This window comes from Ascidiella aspersa, chromosome 6, assembly GCF_963924565.1.
Source record: "Ascidiella aspersa chromosome 6, kaAscAspe10.2, whole genome shotgun sequence".
Taxonomy (NCBI): domain Eukaryota; kingdom Metazoa; phylum Chordata; class Ascidiacea; order Phlebobranchia; family Ascidiidae; genus Ascidiella; species Ascidiella aspersa.
The window spans coordinates 6935381-6956446 of record NC_139452.1 but is presented as its reverse complement, the minus strand read 5'-3'; the positions used below and the strand labels follow the sequence as shown (position 1 = coordinate 6956446).

Genomic DNA, 21066 nt, shown 5'->3' with positions numbered 1-21066 from the left:
AGTTTAATAACTCCTGACTTGTAAACTTTAGAAAGGTTTTAGGTATTGTTCAAACTGAACGGCATACTGTCGTAATACTGGTGAAGACAATCACTTTTAGACGGTACTAAGCTCACCAAACCCATTTTACTTACAAACCTTTGATTTCAGGCAACCAGAGCAGTTCAAAAACCAGCGGCCAAGTGAGCACTTCGCTGAAGGTGAACTACACAGGCGGCGGCCAGCTTCAATCTCCCCTTCCGATCCAAATCAACTCAACGTACAGCTTTCATGTCAGTCTGGAAAGCATCACTCTGGACCAGGTCCAGTCCTGTTATCCTGGGCCCCCAACGAGCCCATACGACCTGCGCGTCACCCAGCTCTTCACCCTGACCAACCTCTATGACGTCACGCCCAACCCCAGCCCGCCAGAAATTGAGATCCTGTACAGCGTACCAGTGGACGACGCCATGCTTCAGGCAGCATTGAGCGACCAAAGCTATGGTGGCCGTGGGCAGTTCCAGCTTGGGGTAGTCGAGTACCGCTGCGTGTATTTGGATCCAGTCGATGGTTCCTTTTCGGGCCTTGGAATGACTGTGGAAGGGGTAGACGGTGCCGGAGTGCGTTGTCGCTCTAATCACACAACCGTGTTCGCCGTCTTAATGTCGGTGAACGGCAGAGTGGTGCCCGTACAGGCGCAGGTCAGTAAAATATCGTTTTGCCGCATACTCGTTTGACTTTGCATGTCTTTTGGATCTCTCCGGTTAAAACGCGAATAACAATTAATTCCAAGCAGGAAGCTTAGGCGTAAACTACTGTGTAACGGTAAAAAAGAATATAGCCTAAATGGTAATATGGCCTAAATAGCACCTGAAACTGTAGGAAGAGGGTATGGGACGATCGGGGTTAAGGGTATGGCATCGGCCGTATTGGTGTCGAATTTTGGATGCCCTAGTTTAAAGGACGCAGTTATGGCGCCGCTGTTTTAGCCTCTGATTTTCTGGCCCTGTTTACGGTTATTGGAGGGTCAGAGTTTATATTGACATTATTAGAGCAAATAGTAATGTACTTATAGGGATGGAGTTTAGGGTTAGGTAAAACGTTTTATAGGCCTAATTCTGGTCATTTAGGTCTCATAGCGACGGGTTTATAACCTATTCCGATTTAGATGGTATTAGGCTACGACTATTAGGTATAAGTCCTATTTTGACCTTATTCCAAACTGTGTGAAATTGATGTTGTTCTTATTTCGGTCTTATGGCTGGAGTCCTCTAATTTTGACCCGAACAAACAACTAAAAAATAGCTAACAATCACTATTATTTCACATATAGTAAGCAAGTAGTGGGGGATTGCGGCAGACTGTTGCCGCGGGCCACATAATCATGTAACACCGGAAACTGTCTGCGGGCCGCTCAAAATCCCATCGCGAGCCGTATGTTGCCCGCCCCTGGGCTAACGGATAGTTAAAATCCTGAATTTAAGTTATGGAAAAACTGTGTTTCCTAAATATAATGTTTGAAGTAAATTAGTTCTGGAAATGTGTTTTCATAAATACAATGTTTTGAAGTAAATTTAGTTTCTGGAAATGTAAACAAACATCATGACATCGGTTAATACTTTTCTTTTAACAGATCCTGACTTACATTCTCGAGGGCATCTCTTTGGTTTCACTCGTACTGACGGCCGTCGTGCTGTTAAAATTGAGAAAGCGTCTGGGCAACGACCGAACCGTTGTGCAGATCAATCTGACCTTCGCCCTGATGACCTTTCACCTCGCCAATCTCCTGCACGACATAGCCCTAAAAAACTCCCGGATGTGCGAAGTAATAGCAGTCGTCCTGCATTTCACAATGCTCAGCTCAGGTATGTGTATTAGTTGTTTGTTTTGGCCTGTAAACGATGCCTAAACACCAAGCTCAAACACCTTTTTCGGTTTTATATCAAATTTGTAGCCAGATTTTACGGTACCATAAATAGACGCTTTGTTGATATACGTATCAGTGGCAAAGAATAAATGTTTAAGCTGATAAAGGTACAATTACGACTGTAATTGATTCATTAGTTTGTTCAATTTACTTTCTAAAAATTTCGAGTAGACCTCTTTAAATACTAGCAATTAAAAAGTATCTCAAAATTACAAGATACAACTCTGAAAAAAAATATATAACAAGACACAACTCTGATATCCAATCAAGTGACGGCTGACACAAAATACAGTAATGTGGTAAAGGTGCGAACAAATGAGGATTTCACTAACTCAGTTCTAGTCAAATATTATGAACGAGAGGCTATTTATGGACATTTAAAAAAATGCAACATGTTACTTTATTCCAGAATGTTTCATCCCCCAAAAAGAACTAACATCTCATGTCCATATTTTTTTTTTTTTTTTGTGCAATCCATAATTAATGACCACTTTACTGCAATAGGCTATTATAATATATCGGTTAAAATTATAATTCGAAAGTGTTCAATACATATGTAGTTTATACATGTAAACATTTTCATTTTTTCGATTCAGCGCAAGGCTGAATTGGTTTGAGAGATTAAATTAGGGACCTATTAAAGACAAACCTTTATGGAAGTAGAGTACAGTCAAAATGTAGAAAAAATCCAATCCATCAATGGCAAAAACTACACGTATGATTTGATTAAACCCGTTTTAGCCTATTATAAAATACAATTTTGTCACTATAAACACAAACCAAGCTCTACCTTAGTTACAAACTGCCGCAACCCTTCCCGACGTGCTTTCAGCTTTCTGGATGCTGCTTGAAGGCACAACGCTGCTGGCGAAAACGACAAGCCGAGCGATGAAGTCGAACTCCGCGAAATCACCTGTCCGCTACCTGGTCGGTTGGGGAATACCGGCACTCTTGGTGATAGGTAGCGCCGTTCCCGGGTTTCTCCTAAACATATACTTAAAGGATGCCGGCCTTGGAAGGTACGCCAAATGCTGGATTGCCTCTCCTGAGATACTCTACGCGTCCGTGATTGCGCCAGTCGGGGTCACCATCGTGATCAACCTCTTCATCCTGATCCGAGTCGGCGTCTTCATCTACAAGATGAGCAAGGACACCGATAACTTCAAGCCGAGCGCGGAAAGGCACGCCAACAAGTCCACCGTCGACGTGGATCCGATTCATTTACGTGCCGCTCTCAGGGCCACGGTCATGCTGCTGCCCATTCTCAGCCTTCCCTGGGTGTTGTTCCTGCTCGTCAGTAAGTTTACTCTCATACTTTTGTCCGCGATGAAATACTTAAAAGCTTGTTTATTTGACAAGACTGTTTTTAACACGGCGCTTTCACAGTTGATCATGTTTTTTTTAGTTTTTGTGATTCGATTTGACACAATAAGCGTTTGTTAGCCTTGAAGTAAAAATGTAAAACACTGTCAAATATCAGTCGGTACTATTACAAGTTTCAAAATTTAAAGATTTAAAATTAATTGCAAATTTTAAACATTTAGAGTTTATTGCCTTTAAATCCACAATAAGTCGCACTCCGTTTGATTTATTTATGAAAATGTACTAATTAAAATAAGCCATCATTAAAAAAATTATTCTGTATGCAAATACCAAACGACCGATGCAGATTTGGAGTCATCATTTTAGTTTTTAATTGGTTGAAATAACGTTATTAATTCGCAAATAATTCAACTACGTCACTAAAAGCGGAAATATTGCCTTCTGTTAGAAATATAAATCTTCCCAAAATATTCCAGTATTGAAGCTTGATGTTCTATAGAAGTTTATTAGGATGATTGGTAGTTATAATAATTGACTTTTGCGAGACTAAAGACGCGAAATCTTTAAAATTGACTGAGGTAAGGTTTACTAACTTTGGGTGCTTAATTGTTTATGGAAACAAATAGCTTTAAATAGGACGAGGAGTCATAACTGCTAAACCCTGTATGTACGATATCACTGTATTGTTTTGAAGAAAGAACAAAAAAATATATATTTTAGGCGAAGTGAGTTATTCAAATTAACTTAAAAAGAAAGTTTCAAAAAAGAAATCTATTGTCGAGCATTTTTGCAAAATACGCTAAAGATGGAAAAAATAACTCAATACCGAGCACTGAGATCAGATATATATTTCGCCTTTGACTGTGAGAGTGTAAAGCACCTTACTCCGCTCCTTGTTACAGAGCATTTTGCATATGTGACACTGCCTTTGCTCCACAGATGCGAGCGTTGTGTTCCTGTACCTGACGATCGTGGTGAACGGACTGCAGGGATTGTTTGTTTTCCTCGTCTACTGCGTCTTCAGCAAGGAGGTACGAAACGCCGCCGTAAGAGCTTGGAACAAGACGCAAGTTGGAAAACGACTGACGATCTCCAGAAAGAAGCATAATCAAGCCATCACAAGCAGCAGCGGAAATGCGATGGCAACTAGCAATGGAATCGAAGCGGTTTCCACAATGCAATCAAAGATTTAAACGACACACAGAATGCTATAGAAGGATATATTGAAATTCGCCTGCTTTAGATCATTCGCCATTTCGACGCTAAAGCGTATATGGATTCCAAGGCAAACATTCTGCTTTGTGTTCTGCGCATTTAACTATACCACTGCATACAGATTAATATACCACTGTATGAATCGTGTTGCATACACAACACAAAACACTGTACTTATCTACATGGTTCCTCCGTCAGTCCAGAAGCGTTGTAAAAACTATAGCTCGTGGACAAGAAACTGAACTGCTTATTAAGCTGCGATTGGTATGACTATAGTTTAACCAACGTGGACATAAAAGTAACTTTTTTAGCCCTTTAGGCGAAATTCACACCATTTCTAAGGCAAGTAACAGTATGAAAGTGATTGCTTTATATATTGAATTTTTTTGTCGTTTCACGAAATGACTATAGTTTCTTTACACAGTTATTTACAATAGTTCCACCGCCTGAAACATGAAGGCATTATTGGGTGTTCTTGTATTTTTTCGAACTTTTAAAATGAATGCCTTAGTAACGTTGTCCATTAAGCGTAACATGTAGTTTAAATCTTTGCTTTGTTAATAAATATAAGCGTATTTTAAATTTTCTAAAATCGTGTTTATAATTTTATACCTTTTCTTTATAGAATGTAAAATATATTTTGATAGAAACGTCGACATGCGTTCTGTCATTTTTTTATACATGCAGTCAGCCACCTCAACGACAAATATGTGCAATATTATGGTACGCAAATAACCCCGTGCAAAAATAAACGGATTTGATGAAAACGAAATTACATCACGATTTCATTTGCAAATCCTTTTCCTTATTTTTTGGTTGGATTCAGTTTTGAATGGTTCAAATCAGGAGTTGACTAATATCGCTCTAAATTCCTGCATTCGAATGACTTTTTTTTTCCTATTTTTTTCTATTTTCTATTTTGTATGCATAATACATAACAAAATTTCAAGAGAATTTATCGTTAATCTTGGCGTTGAAGCTCGTTTTTTTTCTACATATTTTCTTGTGAAAATGTCTTTTGCGATTTTTTCCTTCTTGATGTGTATTTCTACGCAAAGTATTCCTCAAGATCAAATGAAATTTCAAACTTTTATGGATTTAATTTTAATGTCGTTTTAATTTAACCCTGAATTTCGTAATTTAAAAAAGTATTTTTAAACTAATTAGATATGTCTTTAAAGATACCTTCATGCCCCAAGGTTTCCGAAGGTCCCCGTTAGCACCACACATACTTTTCATTAAATAATTTAAAATGAAACAATTTAATTTCGTTAACATTTAGCTCAAAACTGTCAAGTTCTTGTTTATGCGCGGCTTATCTTTTTATCCGGTTTAACCTATTGTAAAAAGGCACTTTGGTCTAAATTGAGTATTAATTTGCATATACCAACTAACAAAAAGTGTTTTATTGAAATGAAAAGCTAGTTCATATTCATTGGTGGCTTCTATTCATTGTTACCTTTTTGATGTTCGGAATGTGATAAAGCTGGTCTAATGTCGCACTATTTTGCAGACTGTTGATTTATAATTTTGTAAATAGTTGAACGTATTACATTTTCGTTGTTCCACATTGCACTTTATTTATTTTTTCATGACTGCGCTTGGTATCAACACGAATGACGAATATGGTATTTGGAAATAAAATGACTGTTGGAATTAACTGCCTGGCATGCGAACGCTTTTAATAATTTGTCGGTAATCCATTTCCGTCCTATATAATCATTTAATTTTTACTCAATGTTGTAAGTCGTTGGCAGAATATTTCATATTTCCAACATTTTATATTTGAGGCCGCTGCGTAAAATATAGCTTATCAAATGACAACTAATGCAATATTCTAACGAGGAAATGTTTGAACCGATCACATCAAACGATAAAGGCCAAACTTTTTTGACACTTTTCAATGAAAAGCATTTCAAAATAATAGTTTCCTAAATGAAGTGAGCTTTTATTGAGCTTTTGCGGGGTAAAAAACACTAAGATACAACAATCAAAATTTACTTTTTTTTAGTAAAATAAATTAATGCCGATGTCAAACCTTTCGAAATCCAAATGTTTAATAAGATATTACAAAATTCCACATTTTTGGCCGATTTTAAATCGAAATCTAATTTTGTTTCTAGGATTGTCTTATGTTAGTAAAACTATTTTTTTTTAAGTTTTATGCGCCCCATCGCAATCAATACTAAAAGTTCGGGCAACTTAAACAACATAAAAGAGTGTTTCGTTTTGCGCAAATTTATAACTGTGCAATCTACAACTATATAACAGAATAAGTGACTGCGTGGTGTTTAGAAGGTTACTTTTTATGACGTCACGTTTAGATATAACTTGAATGTGGTAACTATGTCCCAATGGCGGCCTAGTGTAGTGCAAAGGATTCTCGGTATAGGGGTTATATTAACTAAGTTTGATAATTAAAACAAAGAGCAGGGGTTCTTAAACTTTTTTTACCACGGACCACTAAAGTTTTCTTTCATCTCGCGTGGACCACTGAAGGCCAAAAAAAGGACCTCACAGTACAAATAGACTTCACAAACTTGCTGATTTTGGTCAAAAAATGTAAAAGTGAAATGGAGTATAAATACATTTAATGCAAAACCTTTTTATTTCTAAATAAATTGTTTTCTTTAATAAATTGATTACTGCTTAAATATACACTAATGTTTCAATTAGATCTTCATGGACCCGCTCAAACTAGTTCACGGACCCCCAAGGGGTCCATGGACCCCAGTTTAAGAACCCCTGATATAGAGCTTCAAAAATAGTTTCGCCAAAGAGTATATTGGATTGACGTTTGTGGTGATTAACTTTCTATTAGATGCCTATTATTGTAAAGGCGAATCTTGAAACTTAAAATTGCATTATTGCTTTTTAACCTATATTTAAATCAGGTGACACTAAATTGCAGCCCGAGAGCCAAATCTTGCCCGCAGAGTTAATTCTACTGGTCCGTACCCTAGATCCATAATTAAAATGAAGTACCCTACAGTTGAAAAGTTGGCTGATAGAATTCCAAACTAAACATGAAATTCAAACTTAAGGCCCGTTTACACTACAGCTGCACTGAGCTGCGCTGGGCGTGAAATTGTTTTCACCACAGCTGCACTGAGCGTAAAAATCGCTCCAAACGTAACGTGTTTCTATAGCTTCCCGGACTTGAGTTTAGCAAAGCGTGAAAATTGCCCCAAAGCGTATTTTTAAGGTAGCTGCAGCTGCTGCACGGGGCTTGAGTTTAGCAAAGCGTGAAACGCTCGCCACAATAGAATTTAAATGCAAATTACGCTTTGCTCAGCTCAGTGCAGCTGTAGTGTAAACGGGCCTTTAACGACAATTTAGAAAAGTTTCTTGCGATTTTCTCGCATTTTGTCGGGTTAAAGCAATTTAGTAGGCTAATCTGGTGGCACTATATAAAAAACAGAGTGTATTAAGTTCTCGACAAGTTTAGCACCACCGTGCTTCATCGGATCGAAGTAGAATTAAAAAAGCTTGTCGAGAATTAATGCAATAGTCTTTATATAGTGCCACCTGATTACCTTATTTAGAATTGGACAAATACGTCCATTTACAGACAAGTTAATCAAATTCGACATAAGTTTTATATACGGCCCGCGATCGTCAATGCTAATAGTTATCCGGACCTTTACCAAAATAGTAGGGTAATTTCCCTCTTGAACGCAGCGTTATTTGCATATATTATGTCTTGGTTTACTGCTTCTTGAGTGAGTGTTTTACACATTTGCAAAACCAAGTGATACCCAACCTGACTGTGGAATATAAACTATATTTTACTAAAACAAATCTTACACAAAACATATATACACCGATTATACAAAGTAATGTAAAAAAAGGCAAGCGGACATTTTGAACAGGTAAAAAAGTTGTATTAGCAAAGTATTGAAATAACGGCCATGTTCTCAACATTTAAGAAAACGCAGTAAAATTGGTCACTAATTGACAAATTAATATTTCTACTTCATTGATTTCTTTACAGTATACTACATGTTCCTGATTTTTTCGGCGGTAGTTTTAGGGCCTTCACTAGAGTATAGCTCCAATTGTCTCCAATCTGATAAAGGTTAACTCCTCTTTTCAACAGTGCGTAGCCACAACCTCCCCAACCAGTTCCCCAACTGTGAACATAAAAATACTTATTAATACAGGGAGTACATTACGTTTGACCAGATGTTTGCTGTATCATATTTAAATAATTCTAGATCGTTATAAACTGCTTTTAAAATAAAAAGAATAATTTAATCGCATGAATAGGATTGCAGCCTTGAGACCGAAATAACAGCATCAACGTCGTAATAAAACAAAGGTAGAAATGAAACCAAAATAGGACTACTATAGCCAATAGTCGTAATAACGTCTAAATCGAAATAAGTCCTAAACCTTTCGGAATAACACCTTATATAATGGCCCAAATCAGGCCTCCTAAGCCCCACCCCTAACTACATCACTATCTCCCCTAATAATCTTTACCGTAACCCATGTGTAACCCAACGCATTACACACCAAACAGGGTAAAAAATATCAGTACCGAAACACCAGTGCCCTAACGGCGCCGTTCAAACTGGGGCGCCCAAACTTCGACATCAAAACGGCGACGCCTGACAAACGGCCCCTGATCGTCATATTCCCCCTCCGTGTAGTTCCAGGCGTTATTTTAACCATTGAGGCCTTATTACAATCAATTTAGAACCTATTCCAAATTTTTATGTCTTTTCAGACGATTTAGATCTTATTCCGCTTTATAACTTCGTATTTGGCTTTATTATGTCATTGGTCTTAATACTGTGGTATTATAATTTTTTCTGCTTCAGGTATTGTTGCTTTTAGGTCGTATTGTGTGTTCCCACTTTATTGAACAGCGTATTTTACAACATTGTTTATGTAAAACATCTCTCATAAATCATAGCTGAACAAAGGTTTTATAGGGAGTAAAAAAACAAGTGATATTCATTTATCCATATGTATAAGGTGTGACGAAGTAAGAATGTCAAGCGTAGTGGCTGCGGTCAAGATAGTAAGATTTCTTAAGTCAAGTATGTAATGAGATTCACGGTTCCTGCGATTAAACATCTTTAGTCTTCTATTTTAACTTTTTTATTTTTTACGATGCAACTGTAGCAGGATTGAAGGCCTCGATAGAAAACGCTCATTCTTCTGTTGTTTTAGGTAGCCTCACCTGTTCTTAATGATCCAGTAATCGACACCTTTTTTTGTTCCATATCCAACAACCAGAACAGCATGCCAGCCTGTACCTGGATCTTGTGAGTCGAATATATCTGCAGTTTTTGCATGATCAGGGTTAGCATATTGTTTGATAATATAATAAATATCATAAAAGCCTCAAAGGTCGGGTTGGTCGACATTATCTCGGTTCAGACGTTTGTACACGAACTTGTATTGATCTTTTCGGATTTGTTAAATTTATGAACCACTAAGGCATGGAGCATAATGGTTGGAGTATGTAGTAAGACGTATTTTGTGAACATTTTGACTATTTCCTTATTCCTTCAATGTTAATAATAAATAAAGAGATAGATATTACAAACTTTCAAAAGAATACCTTATTCTGTATGGGGTTTGATATTCTAAATATTTCTAACTAAGTCTACGGAAATTGAGGGAAAAAGTTATTTGCAACCTGTATCGTTATGTAGATGTTTAAAATGATCTGGAATATGGAGTGTAACAGCTACAGGGCCAAACGTAGCAACTGTCGTCTTTAACAAATCTTCACCACTGGCCAACCACCAATTTATCACTTTAACCGCCTTCTCCTTGATTTGGCCATCATCTTTCTAAAAAAATAATGTTTTCTTAAAATTTTTAATTTAGTCAGAATTTATATCTGGTATAAATTTATAATGACGTTTTTCATTAAAAAAGTTTTTTTTTTTAATTTTTTAATTTAGTAAGTGCTTACATATTGGTTGGTTTAAATATTTTTTTTTTACTTAAATATATGTTTTTAATAAGTTTAAGTTTTATTTGTTTAGCTTATTTTTAAATTCTGTAAGTGCTTACATGTACTGAAAAGTGCTCATATCTAATAAAAAAATTGCGTACATCTAAAAAATTTTTTTTTTCAATTCTATATTTAGTTAAAAAAACTTCTTTATGGTAGTTAAAAGTTTAAATTTTATGTGACATTATAGCGCTCACCACGCCGAGACCTACCTTACCCGTGTAGGGGTAGTAATCATCACAAGCTAAGCCGTTTTTAGCGTATTCAAAGCATTTGGTCGGGTGGCCTCCCCCACAACCATAGTTGTCAGAGCAATCAACAAGTTGCTGGGTGCTCAGGCTCACAAGTCTGTCGTCAGTCCTTTTAATTTGTGCCTCCATAACACCAACCTGAAACGATAAACTGGCTTAAATGTCTTACTTTTTGGGCTTATAGGTCAGTGGTTCTTAAACTTATTTTAAAGCAAACCCTTACAATTTTTCTGATGCGCGTGGACCAAGGTCAGCGTGGGATTTTTAGAGATAACGTCATAAAATGACGTCATAAAACAAGAAGACTTACGAAACCTGCTGTTTTCCGTCCAACAGATGTGCAACTTAAATAAAGTCTAAATACATGAAGAAGGCGCGAAAGCATTTTTTCTTAATTAAACTCTAAGAATTTAACTTCATTGACCCATCTAGAGATTGCACTCATATAAGTGGGTTGCTGAATACCCATCTAATTTATATAGATGAGTAAAATACAGGCTGAAAAGTGAAGCCGGACTCGAGCTTCGACGAAATGGCACATTTTAGTATTATTTTGAACAATTTGTTTTCAGTCTTTTCATACTTCTTTGAAAATAAATAAAGAGATATTCGAAATGTTAAAAACGATACATACCTATTTCTGTATGGGCTTTGGTGTTCTTACTACGTCTTACTAAAACTTCCAACGATTATGCTTTAAAATCATTTTACTTTTCCCACTAAATTTAATTAAACATTTGACTTACAGCGGCGAAGGCGTAGCAGCTTCCACACTGGCCCTGATTCTTCATAGATGTAACCCAACCCTTAACTCTGTAGTCCACCGACTCCGGCAACTTTGTATTTTGTGAAGCTTGTGTCAATGGAAACGCAGTTGGGTCGGCTACCATTTCTCCTGGTGTGCTCATAAGTGGTGGGCGCTAAAGCAGGAAGAATATATTGATAATAATATTTGACTATAGGGACATTTTTTAAGCCAGGGTGAACTAGTATAGACCTTCAAATAAGCGCTATTTTTTTTAATGTACCACCATTTCTCTTGAATTGCTTGCAAACTTTTATTACATAGACATATGTTAAAGAGTACTGTTTTTTTTCTATCTCAAAAAGTACAGTTTTCGTTACATAGGTTTCGTATATTGAAGAGTACTGTGTTTAGCGTATATTTTATTACACCATAAGTATCATATCTTAAAGATTTCTGGTTTTTCTTATTCATTACATAGGCTTTATAGTTTGTATCTTAAAAGTACTGTGGGGTCTTTGAGCTATGCCGCAAAAAAGTATATATTTTATGTTATAAAATATTTTCGCTTTTGTCCGCGGCGCACCTAGCAACCTTACATGGCGTACCGGTTATAAAAAGTGCTAGACTAAGGTATTTATGCCTACCCAAATGGTGTCAAAATGGCCTAACAACCAAAACTGTCAAATTGTAACGTGCAATAATTGCAATAATAATTTTCAGTGAACTTCGCCGAAGTGTTCATTTGCTTTAGACAACCTTTATCTTTAAATTTTACTCTAGAAATGTTGATTTGGTATGAGATACCAACCCAGTTTTGCTTATTACCGATAGTATTAGTTGGTATAATTCATATTTTTTCAAACTTATATTATTTAAAAAGTCGTCGACTTGTGCAAAACATGAGGTTATTGCATTTTTGGCTAATTATATGTCTTGCTTTATACATGTGCCATGTCTTAACCAAATTACAAGGAGTTTAAAATAAATCATTTCTTTGCAAAAGAAAAAATCAAGTAAACCACCTAATTTTCAGTTTCCTTGAAGCTCGTTAAGCAAGCCAAAATGATGACGTGATTTTATTTATTATTTCACAATATTATTAAGCTATGTAATTTTTACATCTGAACAGTTGGATCTATTGTAGGTTATCAAGTTTAATACTCCTGAAAAGCGTTAGGGTAAAACAAAAAGTAAAATTCAGTGTGGGTCGTATAACGTCACCTGTACAGCAAACTTGTTCATTCCAAGTCGATAGGAAACCAGACCCTGGTCGTACTTTAAGTTGTGAGCTGTCACTTTAGCAAGAGTTGCTTCCCACGCTCGCTTCTTCTCTGCATCTTCTGCTTCTGAAAACCCTCCTAAACAGCAAAACACAGTTTGGGCGAGTTAATCTTAAGGCTTTTAGGCCAAGTAATTGTAAGAGTTTTTGGTTGAAAATAAAGTTTTCACAAGATGAGCATTTTAAAAAAATAAAATAAATTGTTTGGCTATAGACTATTTATTTAATTATGTTTAACCTATTTATAAGAGATTTGAACTCACAACCTCAGTCGTCAAACCAGAACCGTCGCTCTACCGGCAAAGCAACGCAGACGAATGTGCTATCAAACAGTGGTTCTTAAACGTTTGGGAGTGCAATCCAAATTTAAGTTTTGTGGTCATCACGCGACCTAAGACACGGCAAGTAGCATGTAATATGTGAGGTTTTATTAGTCAATTATTAGCAAACCGTTTAAAATAGATTATTGGCGTTTTAATTCACTGTTCTGTTTATTAAACTATTTAGTTTAAATATTGTTCCGAAATCAAATAAACTCGGCTTTTTAATTAATGAAGGGAATTTAAAGAAGGAAGAGAGTTGAATATCACTAAAACTGCCTAAGATGCACTAATTCAGTTCAATGAGACGAATACAAAGAAATGCGCTTGTTGCAATATTTCAGTCAATATATTGCAATGGAACTAACTCTTCATAGATATAAATTATAAAAAAGTGCAATTTTTGGCAGATTTTAATCGAAACTGCGCGACCCATTTTTTGTACTTTGCGACTCATGTTTGGTTCGCGACACATCCTTTCGGAACCGCTGGTATGAAGCACATACTACAAGAGTATATTGACAGAAATATGCCCGAAAGACTATTTATACGTTTGACGTCATCAACTCAAGTTGACGTCATCGAACACACGGGCCTTGTGTATTTTGTTGCGATAATTTTATAAAACACGTTAACCAGGGCTTACCGTGTTCTTGTTTCCATGATTCCCAGTTCATTTTGTTGTCGTTGTTGTTATTTTGGGAAGCTTAAAAACGTTTGCGTTATGTATGCTAAAATCAGTTTTTATCGAATACAAATATGATTTGATAATTTATCGATGCTTCTGATCTGATTAACGATAATAAATTCGATGCAAAGAATGGCAAATTTCTGGCTATGCCTAAACAATGCTAATAATTTTGGCCAAAGCAGGTTTAGCCCGTGTTCATATTGCTAAATATTACCAAGCGCAACTGACCCTTCTTAACTTTCAACGCCTAGCACAAGTTTCATATAACTTCTATTGCTTTTCATACAACTATTTTTTTCGGATATCACGCCAACCTACAGTTGCCCCATGGTTATTCTGTTATAAGCCTGTCCTGTGCTTTTTATATAGCTTTGGTCGCAAGTGATACACCGAAGCATTCTCCTTGTAAAGTCCCACAGTACAAAAGACTTGATATCGTCTTACCAGGGATTGGTTCTAATTATAGCAAAGGTTTAGAATCGTCGGGTTGGTCCTTCTGTAGTTAGAATGAAACAAAGATTGAGTATTTTATTTTATTTATTTATGCTTAGGTTATTTTTATTTGTTTTTTAATACAGCCACGCAATTTTATTACAGTAAACTAATAATTTAAATAAACAGATGAGCAAAAATACAAAAACAACCCCAACAGAAATAAGCTGACAACAATATTGCTGCAAATTAGTAATGTTTCAAGGATATTGAAACGAAATTAATTTCTGGTTTACAACGCATTGGCCAATTTTTACAAAGAGCGAGTAGTGATGTATGATACATCGTTAGGAGCCGGTACCCGATGACAAGAGGTAGTATAGGAACTCCTATAATGGAGTGTTATCGGTGCCGATCAGATACCAAATTAATTTGTGCATTTCCGCCTTGAATGGTAAATTATTACAAACAATAAATGTTATTAAAGTTAATTAGGCTTGTTAGCGCTAAGGTAGCTTTGGCCTGATAACCTGAGGTACATTGCCTTTTCATGGTTTAACTTTTTGACCATTTTAATGACGTGATGAGGTATCGACAGGTTGATTTGTCCAAACTATCAGTGTCGAAATGAAACACGAAGTATGGGAGTAGCCTAGCAACGATGTAACCTAACGTAGCAACAATGTTGTTTAGCGTATCGTAGCGACAGTGTAATGTAGGCCTATCGTAACAAGGAACAACAATTCATTGGAAACCACCGATGATTTTAACAACAAAACAACAGTAGTCACAATGCCTTGTGTGATTTTAGTCAGCATCTTGCGATATTATGTTACAGTGCGGTGGACAAAGTCGAAAAATTTAATAAAAAACATTATACAGAGCTTGATAATATTGTCGATATGTTTAACTTTCATGAAAAGATGGTTTAGATTTGCACCCGACAAAAACTTGCGTGTATCCTATAATATTTAAGTTTGCTAGATTCTTGTCGGTTTTAATATTAAATTTATCCCAATGTGGACTAGCGATTTATGGTTAACGTGTTGTTCCTAAACACTTATAATTTAATTTTTTTTTGTTATAAATGATGTCATGTCCAAAGGTATTCTTCAGCGTAAGACTGCAACCTGATTGTCGTTAAATCAATAGCAAAATATAATTTAATTAACTGCTTTTTCACCAAAATGACGTTTGCCGAAATAATTAACACCATTGGCCGTAGTGCGACGACCCTGTGTTCTAGTATTATAATTGCACAGTATTACCTATAACAGCGGTTCTCAATCAGTGGGCTATGGCACACTGGTGGGGCATGGAAACATTTTAGGTGGGCCACAGCCGAAATAAAAAAAGCTAGATTTATTGAAGAATTTATTTTTATTTGTGTCACTATACTTAATTATATGGAAATAATGGCTTGGGGTAATGGCTTTAGAATCTAGAAGGAATGTAAACTTATTGTTCAGAAGCAAGTACCTCACTAATGCACGGTTGAATTAATAATCTGTTTTGATATATGCTCCGCTATATTTGTTCTAAACCCTTTTTATAGTTTGTTCTTTCATAAAACTTTATTGGGCCACAATTTTTGTGCAACGAAAACGGGACAGTAATGAAAAAAGGTTGAGAACCACCGCCTTACAGTATGACAAGAAATTACCAATAAACATTTAAGGTATGTCGTGTATCGTAGCAACAAGGAACAACAATCTATTGGAAAGCACCAATATTTTTATCAACAATACACGAGCAGTATAGCCGAAACGCCTTGTGTGATTTCAAATAACGCCAGGCCATATTACATTACATAGCGACAGAAAGCGTCGCTAACCCGAAGTTTCGATCTCTTTGTAATTCGGTTGTTTACGAAACTACAAAATATCCCCGTTTTTCAAACAAGACAAACAGGATACCAAATACTTAAAATCAGTATTGTAATTACCGCACAGTGGTTTTCAATATTGTTAAAAAATGTGGGCACCTTTTTGAAGCCAGTTCAAAATGTGCGCACATTGTTAAAGAAAAGTGCGCACTTTTTTGAAGGCATTATAAAATGTGCGCACATTGTGGCAAAAGTGCGCACATTTTTGAAGCTATTAATGTGCGCACATTTTTTGCACATTTTGGCGTGCACATTTTTGCGCATATTGTGCAAAAAATGTTCACATCCCCGTCTCCTCTGGGGGTACACTTATAATTGGACAGGTTTACCAATTTTACAAGTTTGCGCTTCATTTTTAGGTCATCGGCTTGACTAAATTTGACTTGCTATAAAAATGACTTAAATCTTCGTTTGTCTTCATAATAACTCAATCGGCCGGAAAAATAAGAAAATATTTTAAAGGGAAATACCGATTTTTGTTTAGATTGTGAGTTGCTCAAAAACAAGCAAATAGTAAAATTATAAACCATAACTGCGTACCAATAATATCCTTGCTTATAGGCAGTGGTGGAATTCAGCCGGTTCGCACCATTGTATAGATCGTCTGGCGACATTTTATGAAATCAGCGAACCGGTTAGCATTACTGGTTACTATGTCAATGGATTTCTGCATCTTATTCCATACATTGATTTTTTTTCGATCCAAGTAGCTCATATGTTGTTTTTTTTTTAATGTGCAATGTGCAAAGTCACAGGTAACAGTCATACATTGTGTTAATTTTTATATTTGCAGTAATTTTCTTCTGGTATGGTTTGTCTGAAAATTTAGTTGTTGCGTCGTAAGTACAAGTCATAAGACTGCTGCTTTTTAGTGTGGCTGTTAGCTGATGGGATTCAGCCTGTTCGCAGTTCGCAAAAATTTGCTAGAACCTGAGTTGCATCCTGTTCTTGCAACTACTTTAATTATTTCCCGGTAAAAGAATATGACTTTTTGTAACAGAACCGGCTGAAATATATTACTTTTGGTGATAGAACCGGTTGACAAAAAATTTGAATCCCACCACTGCTTATAGGGCAGCATAAAATCAGAATAAACCCAAGCGAAGCATGGAACAATTTAAACCACTTAACCCCCTAGTGAGGCGTGCCTTATGGTCGACAAATGTAGGTATAGTTAAACTGCATTAAAAATCGGAAATTGCCTAAAAGTGCCCCGAATCACCTCAAAGTGACATTAAACATATATCGATCATAGGTGTTTTGAAGTGTTTAAAAGGCATGAAGCAGTACACCGCTAAAAACAGTTTCGTTTGATAAACGACTGAAAGTCATGATTTCAAAAAAGAAAGAAATTAAGATATATAAAAAAAAACATCTGCTTTTCATTCATACAAGCTCGATTGAATTTCATGCAATATTGCAGATGCGAATGCGACAATCTGAGATACGTTGACCAGCCATTGGCAAACTTCTGCTAGGTAAGTGCAAACTGAAGGGAATCGACCTTACCAAGCCAACAAGTTCAACTAAGAACATATTTTTACAATGCGATTTCAATAGGACAACATCCCCCACTGTAACGACATAGTATTTTATTTTATGAAAGTTTAGTTGCTAATACTCGGAAATGGCAGTAGTTTCATATCCCCGGATTTTGCAAAACAGCAAAGTAACTGCATCCAATAACATAATTAAATTAATCTTTCAAGAAGTGTAATTTGGATTGCGATCCCATACAGATCAGATCTGACAATTTCAGATTGCGACCTCATACTAATGTTTTCGTTTTTTTGCTATACAGCACATACATCTTCGAAAGTTTGAGATTACCGAAAATTTAACAAATTTTAGGCAGTTGAAATACGTGTGAAAATGTGTTATTTTTAGAGGCTATAATGACAACTATAGTTGTAATATTTCAACGACGAAATGTTTAAACCGGCACGTCTTTTGTCAAAATTAGAATTCAGCTTTGTTTATACGAGTTTGGAAGTTGGAGAATTTTAAAATATTATTTTTATGGAAGCATGTGCAGCTTTCGATGAAGTTTTTTGTTGGAGGAAAAAATGTAAGATACAAAATAGGAATCAAATCACTGTCTAACATTTTATCCTACAGGAAACAGCGTTAAATTTCGCCATAGGCAAATTGTTTTGGAAGGCGGCACCAAGACAGGTCGGGTAAATTTAAAGCGGAAGTAATCTAAAGCCTGCGAACAATGGCGGTCAAATTTTACAGGGCGAAAATATATTTGTTAAGATGTGGCAGTTGCAGCCGTTAAGCAACCGAAGTATGAATTGGGGAGTCGGTGATGTGCGGAAAACATTTGCCGCTAGGGCAGTCATACAAGAATGGTCCCCATATTTTTAAAGCGTAAAGTCACGCAAATGAAAGAAAGGGCAATGCTTGGTGATATCGGTTAACGTATGGACTCTGAAGTATATCGTAGGCATTGAAGGACCGTACGTGATTTTGCAACAAAACCGTGTTTTGAGCTTACTGTGCATCGGTTCAGCAGTGGGTCCAAACTTTTTTATTCCGTGGAAAAAAGATCGTGGCCCATCGCTTTTTCACCTCTGGTAATGACTATTGCATATCGATTCATAAAAGTTTGCCGATATTATCAGGATTATTATTCCTGGCAACAAATGGAGCTTAATAAGTTTCCAGTCTGTCAAAGTTAAACACAGCTGGCACGGTCGCCCAGTTTTCACAAAATATTTTACATACGCCAAGAACTATTTTATTACCACATATTGTAGAGTTGCAATATTTTCAAATAGCCCTATGGCCTACTTAAAATAGACTCATGGCCCAATACTGGGCCAAGGTCCACATTTTGGGAACCACTGGGTTAAAGTACAGTTTTAGGCCGCGGTTAAAGTCATTGAATGCTAGCTATAGGGACTAAAGACATACATATATAGAAATTACTTTGACTACGTAGGCTATTTCCGCTAGAATTATTTGATGCGACGATTATATTTGATTTGTTTGTATTTTTAGTTTTTGCAATACGACGATGCTAGATTTTCTTGATCGTTTTAAAGGTGAGCGTTCAATACGACTATACGCTGATACCTCATTGTTTTACATTAAGACCAAATGCATTATTTGCTGGAAAAAACACGGGATTTCCTTTTCGTGTGCTATTTTCCTAGCGCCTTCACGTTTTGACATGATAAATAAGAATAGACACAATGATTAACGTGAGAATATTTTGTTATGTATTGTGCTCCTTGCTGTTGTGACCAGCTGGACGACAATTGAATTGAGATTTTTAATTTTGTTTGATCAATGATTAATATTGTAATTTAATATTTTTCCCTAAGACTGTTAATGCGTGTAAGGTGACAAGGTATTCGGTGTATAGTTTATGAGCGAGGTAACAAATGTAACTTTAGAAAATACGTTAAATGAACTCAGCAAAATATATCGGTTATAGTGTGTTCAAATTCAGTGTGACAAGAGGTGTAGATTAATAAATATTGTGCGTGTTATTTTGCTATTACCATTATTATTGTATTTATTATTACCGTTTTGTTATAATACAATTCCGTTATTATTGCGGCTGGCCTTGCATTATTTACCGTTTTTGTATTGAAATAATTTTGATACTTTTTGTTGCTTGTACTGTCTGCAAATGGCTCTTCTTTGTTCCCCACCGCGATGATTAAACTAATACGACAATTCTGACAAAATTGTTTAGTTTTAGTACATATAGCCTATAGCGAGCGTCGTTTTACACATAAAATATAGGAAACCGGGTAAATATTATTTCAATTAGACACTGTAGATTAAGTGATTTCATGCTGCTTAAAACATAAACATGTTGCTGCAACTTGATGCTAAATCTAGTTTAAAATTCTTCTTTTTTCAGTGAGTCATTTTGCGCCTCCTTTAGTGGAATCGTCTGTTGTTTAATTTCTGCCTACAGTAGAACAACGACAAGGATGCATCTCATGAATATTGCTGCGAACATTCTCCTTACACTTGCAATTGCAAAAGCACAAAGCGGCTTCACGGAATCTGTTCACAACGAAAGTAAGCCTCAGTTTGCCCTAATGTTTAAACGTATATAAGAATTTTACATGTCAATTGGATTTATTATAAAGGCGGCTCCGTTAATGCAATACAAAGTTCGTTTCTCTTTTGTTTATACAAGTAGGAAATGGAATACATTCCAGTTGTTGCTGGATTGTTGTCGCCTATTTTTTAACTTTTAGTACCAATCACATTTTCTCTGTATACTGCAGTACTGCATTAACTAAAATTACTGATTTTTAAGTTTTAAGCCAATTTCCCCTTGTAATCAGCATTTTCACAAACGTTCCTTTTTTTACATGATTTTTAGACTTGGCTTGTCCATTTTCACAAATGATTTGACTTTGACATACTGATTTAGTTACAAAATTTGTACACACTCAATGTCAATCGTTCACCCAATAAAATACATTATAATTTGCCGTAGCGTTTTATTGCGACGCGGCTCCGACTGTGAGCAATGGGGGATCGGTTACGCCTTTCCTTCCCGCCTTTCCTGGTTACGTTGGCAACACGCAGGTAACAGCATCTTGTGCCCCTGGATTCGCCTCAACAGCCGGTGAGAACACGGCGGTATGTGTTGGGACAAATACGTGGACACGGACGTTTTTGGATTGTACAGGTAACCTCCTAGCTTTTAGGCAAAATTTGATTTCCGGGCCAGCTTGACAATGCATAAGGCTATATGTACAGGGTTTGGGGTCTTTAACATAAAGGTATAATTCATGGTTTCATGTTTAAATATCAGTTATTTTGTGTGTATTGCTCGTTGTCAGTCAACTACTTTATTCAAACCGCTGTCCTAATTTATTGAAACTGCTGTCCAAATTTGTTTACTATATGCAGAAACAATACAACCATTTTTAGCGGGTCTTATGTTAGAAGACTGTGGTTTTATGCCGTCCAAAAATAAATTTCTATTGAAAAATAAACAATATATATACAACTTCAAAAAAATATGAAAAACAAGAATGACAAAAACGAGACCTCAGGTT

General features: G+C 36.1%; 1 protein-coding gene and 1 long non-coding RNA gene across 2 annotated transcripts; both read right to left on the bottom strand.

Annotated features, from left to right (window-relative positions):
• Nucleotides 1-8425: 8425 nt before the first annotated feature.
• Nucleotides 8426-9770, bottom strand: LOC146139413 (uncharacterized). The gene is made up of 2 exons (XR_014501367.1): nt 9636-9770; nt 8426-8577 (listed from the first exon to the last, which is right to left on the bottom strand). It is a non-coding gene; the product is annotated as an uncharacterized LOC146139413 (long non-coding RNA).
• Nucleotides 9771-10573: 803 nt separating this feature from the next.
• LOC146139412 (cathepsin K-like) lies at nt 10574-14042 on the bottom strand. The gene is made up of 4 exons (XM_083392345.1): nt 13666-14042; nt 12642-12778; nt 11419-11592; nt 10574-10810 (listed from the first exon to the last, which is right to left on the bottom strand). Exons 1-4 carry the CDS (start codon nt 13694-13696, stop codon nt 10589-10591), a joined length of 564 nt encoding a protein of 187 aa, XP_083248471.1. The 5' UTR covers nt 13697-14042; the 3' UTR covers nt 10574-10588.
• Nucleotides 14043-21066: the final 7024 nt, after the last annotated feature.

Bases quoted from the DNA above. Each gene is read 5' to 3' on its own strand.
- LOC146139412 (XM_083392345.1), bottom strand. From the start codon at position 13,696: ATGAACTGGGAATCATGGAAACAAGAACACG. The intron at 11,593-12,641 runs GTGACGTTATAC...TTCCTGCTTTAG, and splicing joins TGAACAAGTTTGCTGTACAG to CGCCCACCACTTATGAGCAC. The intron at 10,811-11,418 runs GTAAGTCAAATG...TTATCGTTTCAG, and splicing joins GCTGCTACGCCTTCGCCGCT to GTTGGTGTTATGGAGGCACA.